This window comes from Podarcis melisellensis, assembly GCF_964234715.1.
Source record: "Podarcis melisellensis genome assembly, chromosome: 7".
Classification (NCBI taxonomy): Eukaryota; Metazoa; Chordata; class Lepidosauria; order Squamata; family Lacertidae; genus Podarcis; species Podarcis melisellensis.
This window is the reverse complement of record NC_138539.1, coordinates 52019498-52027711: the sequence shown is the minus strand read 5'-3', so window position 1 is coordinate 52027711 and position 8214 is coordinate 52019498. Positions and strand designations below refer to the sequence as shown.

General features: G+C 39.8%; 1 protein-coding gene across 2 annotated transcripts in view; it reads right to left on the bottom strand.

The window, feature by feature from the left end:
* Positions 1 to 4905: 4905 nt before the first annotated feature.
* Positions 4906 to 8214, bottom strand: part of CCDC102B (coiled-coil domain containing 102B) — a 95837-nt gene continuing 92528 nt past the window's right edge. For both annotated transcript variants that reach the window (XM_081919340.1, XM_081919341.1), the window contains one exon: positions 4906 to 6633. In XM_081919340.1, the coding sequence (XP_081775466.1) occupies positions 6577 to 6633 (57 nt within the window). In that variant the 3' untranslated portion in view covers positions 4906 to 6576. The remainder of the gene's footprint in view (positions 6634 to 8214) is intronic.

Here is an 8214-nt window from a genome sequence, read left to right as displayed (position 1 = left end):
AAAAAAAGGAAAATAAAACTGAATCGCTTTCATTTGCGGCAGCAGCTGCACAGCCTAATCAAAGTTAACAATACTAATTATTATATGTAAATAGGAACTGCAGCAAAATATCAAAGAATTGCTAGGGTAATGCGAATAGCACCATCGGATGGTTTTCCCTCACCACGCTAAAATGGGATGGAGTATGTGGAAAAGGTCATAAGGAGTAGACCTGATTCACACATGAAAAGTCAATACAGTGGTACCTCGGGTTACTGATGCTTCAGGTTACAGACTCTGCTAACCTAGAAATAGTACCTCGGGTTAAGAACTTTGCTTCAGGATGAGAACAGAAATCGTACTCCGGAGGTGCGGCGGCAGCGGGAGGCCCCATTAGCTAAAGTGGTGCTTCAGGTTAAGAACAGTTTTAGGTTAAGAATGGATCTCCAGAACGAATTAAGTTCTTAACCCGAGGTACCACTGTATTTGAGTTGGGAAAGGGAGGTAGCTTGGTGGCCAAGCCTCTGCCTTGCATGCAGAAGGTTCCAGGTTCAGTTCCCGGCATCTCCAGAAAGGGCTGGGAATGTCCCTGAATAAAACCGTCCTGCCAAACAGCCAACACCGAGCCAGATAGAGTAATGGCTTGACTCAGTAGAAGGCCTATTGTCCTATGATCACAGTTTCCAGCAAGAAATGCAAAAACCAGAAAGCATCCACACTTCTAAAATAAACCCACATAACATGTCTCAAGATGCTGAAAATAGATTTTATTCTCAGAGCAGTCCACTGAATTTCAGCCAATGCTTGCTTAAAGGCCTTCCCTCAGGAGTTAAACTGAAAGACAGCCTGTGGAGATTTCTTAGATAGAAACCGCCCATCAATATTAATGGGAGTTAATGTTAATGGGAGATATATTTAACAGATACATTTAAGCACATTCTTTTTTGTGTTGGGGTACCGTCTCAAGCAGCTATTTGCAGATGCAAAAGAGCCATTACCGGAAACAATGCGGTTCACATTAATTTCCACTTCAGATAATAATCTGAACTGGGACACCCACTTCTTCCTTGTCTAGTGCCTGGAATAGTTGCAAGGCTCAAAGCATTCTTGGACATATAGGTTCCAGGGAACCTGAGTTTTTGTATTAACTGGGGCACGCTGGGAAAACGAAATATCCCAGGGACCCAGGCACTTTTTAGCATTGTGAATTTAGTGTTCTAGGCACCAAGGTGGAAATAAGAAGGGTGGGTTCCAGTTCCTCTTCTAAACTGAGATGAAGGGAATTCATTGATCCATTTAAAATATATGATTCATATAGCATATCATTTCTGGGGTTTGTGCCACTTGGAAGCAAATGTCGCTAAATGCTTTGCACTACTGGAATGACAATATCCGCAGAAGCGATCCGAAGATGAAAGCTGGGAATGTTGGCTTGCAATAAAAGACTAACATAAAATCTAACATTGTAGAACAAAATGTAAAATAAACTGAGGCAGTACATAACTTGGAGTTATCACCCCTCCAAAAACAGCTGTTAAGTGCTGAGAGAATGATGTTTTCCTTTGGATGCTACTAGAGGGCAAGATTGTGTAAGCTTCTTTGCTTGCGCCTGCTACTCTAATTGTATAATTCTCTTGGTATAATGCATTTTTACTGACAGCAACTGCTAATGCATCAAGGTAACTAGGCAACACGTCAGTCTTCTGTCATTTCACATCCCACCACTTTGAAGGCTGTCACATGCTTCTCTGATTCACATACGCTGACAGTCTTCCTTATCCTTCCCTTTCTGACTTCTCACAGATTCCTTCTTGTTTCAGAGATACCTTATTGACTTGCATTAAAGGAGAGGCTTGGGGAGTCATTTAGGCTATGTGGGGACATCTCTCTCTCTCTCTCTCTCTCTCTCTCTCTCTCTCTCTCTCTCTCTCTCTCTCATCAAAGGTGTACCTGTGCAATAGTTTCAAACATTACTGTTTCCTGTCACACATATTTCTTTTGCTGTTTTACTACCACTCATACGAGAATCAGAAAGCTGAGATCATACTTAATTTTTTCTATTTCCTGGCTTTCAAGGAAGCTGACCTGTGCATGCACACGAAAGCTCATACCAATAACAAACTTAGTTGGTCTCTAAGGTGCTACTGGAAGGAATTATTTTATTTTTTATTTTGTTTTGACTATGGCAGACAAACAAGGCTACCTACCTGTAACCAGAGTGTATAAAAGCTAATAATAAAAACAGCAATCATAAAAAAACTTTTAAAATTGCAGTGCAAAGTCAAAACAGTAAAGGATTAAAAATTAAAATGTCAATGCTGCAATACCAGACATGTCTACTCAGAAGTTTTGAGAACAGGTAAGTATGTATAGGGTTGCAGCCATAGCTATCCTGCCTATAAACCAAGCAAAATTAACACATCAGCTTTGCAAACACTGAAAAAGAATTGGTTGGCAGGCTGTCTTAGGGAAAGTATTCCTTAGAAATAACCTTTCAGAAAAGCTTGGGGTTTTATCCATTGTTAGTTATTCTCAATGTAGGCCCATTGGAATGAATAGGCATGACCAACTTAGGCCCATTAATTTCAATTGGTCTACTCTAAGTAATAGTTGATTTCAGATTGTGGTAGGGTTATTTAAATATACTTGGACCATGGTCAAAACTATCACCTTACACTATGTTCAGAGACTAACTGGTAAATTCATTTGTGGTGCTGTGATGGTTCCTCCAGCTAGTAACTTCATTGGTGCTGGACTGCTGTGTGCAAGGTGATTGTGTCATCATGATAGTATAGGAGTAAAAGATCCGTTTCCGTGTGCTGCTCTGGTTTCGCCAGAAGCAGCTTAGTCATGCTGGCCACATGATCCGGAAAAACTGTCTACGGACAAACGTCAGCTCCCTCGGCCAGTAAAGTGAGATGAGCGCCACAACCCCTGAGTCGTTTACGACTTGATTTAATTGTACTTTACCTTTTTTAAAAGATCCCAAGCCTAAAAACTCAAGCCTGAAATATTTCTGCTTAAAGTCCCTGACACGTGATGAATGGAATGAATTTTATCTCTAGGCAAAAAGGCTGGTCTGGAGGTTTCTGCCTCCTTCACAGCAATTGTCACAACTCTGGTGGTTAAGGCACTGGGTACGATCCATAGTAATTTACTGGAAGTGGGGAGTTGTATGGCTTTGCCTTCCCCTTCCAGAAAATTGGGTTATCCCATTGATTAAAGGAATTCTAGGGGAGGTGTTTTCATCCACAAGCCTGGATGGGGGCTAAGGGCCGTAGCACACCCACAAGGCAGCAATTCTGATGGGCTGTTCCTACTTGATGTAAGTCATAGGATACACCAATCCCAGAATTGATCATCTGATCAGCAGGCAGCAGGTAAGCTGACTTAACGGGAAATCACGCAATGCCTGAGCCAAATGTACTTACATCTGTGATCAATAAAGTTGTGGCCTGATTTGATCCAAGAATGTAGCTCTCTATTTCTTTCTCACGTATGCAAGGCACTAGTGTCAGGCTCACTGTGCCTGAGCAAGCAAAGGAAAAGAGATGTTGCTGGAGCTTGTTATTGCAATGTAACTGAAGGAAGAAAACCACAAGGTTAGTTGAAGATGATAAGCTGAGTAACAGCCTGACTAAATTCCTTATCTATAGCTGCTTAAACGGACCATGCAGCACTATAACTTGTGTGAAACCTGTTTGATCAGGGCAATCAGCCTAGCAGCGAGACACTCTGTGGAATTTCTCTCTCAAGCAATATATTGCTTTTCAATAAAGTGATCTTTGACAGATCTTTGAACCCTAAAATAAGTCTGAAGACTGTTTCTCTTCCACATTAAGACTCTTGATTAGATAATGCCCATGGCCTCTATAATAGCAAAGGTTTCACACAACATCCTTTATTTTTAAAACTTTTGTTATTGTTGTTGCTTCTAACAATTTTAAAGAAAATAATCTTCCAACATTGACTGCTTTTCTGTCGTTCCAAATAAGAGCTTACAAGGTTTACTTAAACTGGGAAACAAGAAAGACAATTTCTTCCCCATCTTCAGTGCTCCGTCACCTAGAACAGTTTGTGCTTTAATATTTTCCTTACAGGATGTATATTTTTGAGCACATCAGCCACAACAAGAGGTGAATGGGATTTACCCTTGGAAGATCTATGCTCATTCATAGAATCATGGAATTGGAAGGACTATGAGTGTGATCTAGCCCCCCCCCCCCCGCAATGCAGGGATCTTTTGCCCAACATGAGGCTTGAACCCATGGCTCTGAGATTAAGAGTCTCATGCTCTACTGACTGAGCAAAGAAAATAGACAATTTGAACAGTTAGGACCAGGTCTTGAGCTACTGGAATGTTAAAAAGGAGGACTCCCACTGCCTAAAGACTACAACTGGAGGTTGGCTTTGACATCTGAGAAATATAGCTTTGGACCCAAGCTACAGGTTTGGATCTGAAGAACATAGACTGGAACAAAAATAACTATTGGTGCCATTCTGCAAACACTTTGTTGACATAACACTACAAGGAAGGTTCTAGAGCAGTTCCCAAGAAATTGCAGAACATCATTCATCAATGGGCAAGCCTACTGTGGGACCAACGTGGCTGGAAGATGTGGCCGATTCTTCTTTCTATTTTGCTATGCCTGCCACAAGCTGTTGTAGTGGAAGGGTCTGAGAATCAAGTCCATTGAGAGATTGGCAGGGCTTTGGATCTGAAACCTGCCTTTTTGTGAATGGAGACTCTTTCCAGGAGTGGAAAGGCAACTTTGGAACAAACAGTCGAGAAGGAAAGAAAAAGAAGAAACACAATATCTTGACAGATGTTATAAATTAGTAGATGCACATTTTTCAGCCTAACTGCACAGCAGGTTTACAAGACAGAGCGAACAAAATAACACAAACATATAAAGGAACTACTAATATGGCTACCAAAATATTTATTTTCATGTATTTGCAGCTTCACAAAAGTCTAATATATCCTCAGGAAAACTAACACTTCCTGCCCACTTACAAATCCCTTTTGAATATTTTAGGGGCTCCATTCCAGTTACTTTATTATGCCATAGGTGTGGAAGCAAAGAGTACACAATTAGCTCTTTAATACTGATATAAAGTTTTAAAAGCTTTTATACAAAAGTATGTATTTAAAAGAAAAGTTGCTTCAATCTCATCACAGTCTGGGATTTCACTGACCACAATGGAAATTACTTCTAGGTAGACATGCATAAGATTTCACTGTTAATTTGGCTGATGTATGATAATTGCAAAAATGATTATTCTTATTTTACAAAAATGTTACCTCTCAAGATACAGAGAACATCTGTCTATGAAAATACAAAGAAATAATCAAGAGGACAAAAGGTTACGTTAACCATGTTGGTAACATTTCGTACATATTCCAGTTGCCACCTTGGGTGAGGTTAAGGTAAGTGATACCTCACTGCAACATTAATTCTGAATTATTTGGTTACATTTCAGAAAAAAGTAATTAAAATTTAATATACAATCTCAAAGTTTATTCACAAGACTTCATTACATCTAATTTTTATTTCAATTATTTTTGTTGCATGAAGGACTTGGGCAGCAGGCCACAGAATATTTCCCTACTTTCCAGTATGAGACAGCTCAAGCAATAAAAATTGGGGGCATTTTGTCATTAAACGTGTCAATACTTTAGCAATGAGGTGGAATAGTGATCTTTTAATGATGTCCGGTTCTGAGGTTACCCTCCGCATATGAATAATTGTATTCATATTTCCTTTTTGAACAAGATTATAAATAATGGCCACTTTTAATTATAATAAAATAATGAAGCTATTTGCATTAAAATAATAAACTTTTGTGAATTCTTGAACCTTCCTTTTTTTTCTTTCTCTTTTGTATGCTTCTTAAATTTGGTTGTGATGCAAATGTACATATCAACTGGCAGTGGTGATAAAATGCACGGATGTTTTCATCTATCTGCTGTGGAAGACCATGGGTGATGATGTTCACACTTTATTTGCAAACTTGTCGTTATCTGGTTTATGGAGACAAATACTAGATTCTAGGAAAAGATTGATATTCAGCAGTGCCTTCTGTTGCCCTCCACATTCATTTACTGTAGGTATGGGGAATCGATGGTTCACCAGATTATTTGGTGAGCCCCAGCCTATCAGCCCCAGCCAGCATGGCGGCCAGCAGTCTGGGATGAGTTGTAGTCCATCAACATGGAGGGCCACAGATCCCCTGTCACTGCAGAGGAAACAGCAGCCTACTCACTCTAAGGGCCAGAATGGTGTGGGTGTGGGTGTGTGTGAGAGAGAGAGAGAGAAAAAGAGAGAGAGAGTGGCATTGCACCACTCCTTCACTTGTCCTTTAAGAAGAGGCCAGAGATAATGTGTTTGAAGGTATAGCAGTGATGTGATGCAGTTTTTCTCCTCCGCTGTTCTCCATTCTGTCTCATTTTGGATGTATTTTTTTGACTGGGCAGTAGAACAGATAATGTCATCACGGCAAGATGAGAAGGTGACGAGGGAGAAGGAGGCCAGGTGGTTTGGGGAAAGTGTTGCGAACCCACCAGCTTCGGTGTTGTCAGGAGGAATTATCAGCTCAATGAGGAGATGGATTGTGGGTAAAACTTCTCTCCTTTCCTGTCTCTGAAGGTTTCTGTTAATGAAAGAGAAGGAACAAAATAATGTCTATGTGATGAATATCATTCTTGGCTCTTTACTTTGAACTAGAACGTGCACACTGGAAAAAATAAAGTATGAAGCAGAGTCTCTGCTTCTGAAGCAAAAACCCACATTATGCTTTGCACTGGAGTGGACAGTTCATTCTGCTGTTAGCTTATTTAGATAACTATAATTTTAGAGTTATGAAAATATATCCTGCAAAAAATAACCACTTGAGCCACAGCGACAACTTAATTGAAGGAGTTTGAGCAGATTCATCTCCTATTGACCTCACTCTTGGTAGAATATTTATGTCCGCTGCATAACAGTTCACTGTCTGAACCACATCTGCATATGCAAAAATATAAATAAATAAATAAAACCAGTACTTTCTCTTTCCTTTCCCCTTTTTTCCCTGCCATGACCCTGAGTTGAAGGAAGACTAACACTCCAGGGATCACTTCCAAAAAATAAATAAATGCTTGGTTATTATACAAATGTCAGGGCAGTTGGCAGAACAGCACCCTAAAGGGAAAAATGAGAAGGCAAGGTTTTCAGGATGATTTATGGTCTGTGTCCTTTCTGAAGTGAGATAAAATGCCTAGGGAGATATGCAACCCACTTGCTGACCTTGCTGAGATATGTCAGAACAGCAACAGGCTCATGAAGCAAACTCTCAAATGGCAAAAGAGTAACTTATTTATGATTTTTGTCAACCTTCTTTAATACTAAACAATGGATAAGCAATGATATCGTCCTTGCTTACCAGCACAGGCTGGGGAGGTAGCTAAGGCTTCCCCCCCTCTCTCTTTCACACCCACCCACCCACCTATAAAGAAAAGTTATCTCCCACTTGAAACTTGGCTTCTCAATGTAACATCTGGTCAGCCTCTCCACAGCCTAGCGCAGGAATTCTGCTAGCAGAGAGTGACCTTTGGCTCCCACTCAGGATCTGGAAACTCTATTACAGGATCTAATAAAAGGTAACACAATTGCAATGGTTTGTTTACTTGCATATTTTCTGATATGGTCTTCTGATATGCTTTTCAGCAGTTTATACAAGGCAGACAACCTCTGTGCATATAAGTGAATGGACACAATCTGGACGTTAAAAATAGAATCATACAAAAAAAAAAAAAAGAGGGGATTGCTGAATCTTCCAAGACATTGCATCTGTGGCATTTCTCCCCCCCCCCTTTAAACTGGGAATAAGAGGGTAACATGGGTACTGATTACTAAACTTTGAGTGTTTCTTAAGGCTTGAATAAAGATTATAAATGGTTCTCTTACTAACTAAAGTCATTATTTAGCACTGATGCTTTAATGTTTCAGAAACAAAGTACACATATTTTGTGAACTAGCTATTCCTGATATAATTAATTCTTACCTTGTTAACTAAAGTGTTTGCGCACCAGATCTTTCATCTGAAATTCCATCCTTTGTTCATTTTTTGCACATTTGATCTAGTCTAATATATTCATATTTATCATCACTACTTTCCCAGTCCATAGGCATAGGATAACATTGTCCATAAGAGCATAATCACAGTTTCATTTCCGTTACTGTTGAATGGCAG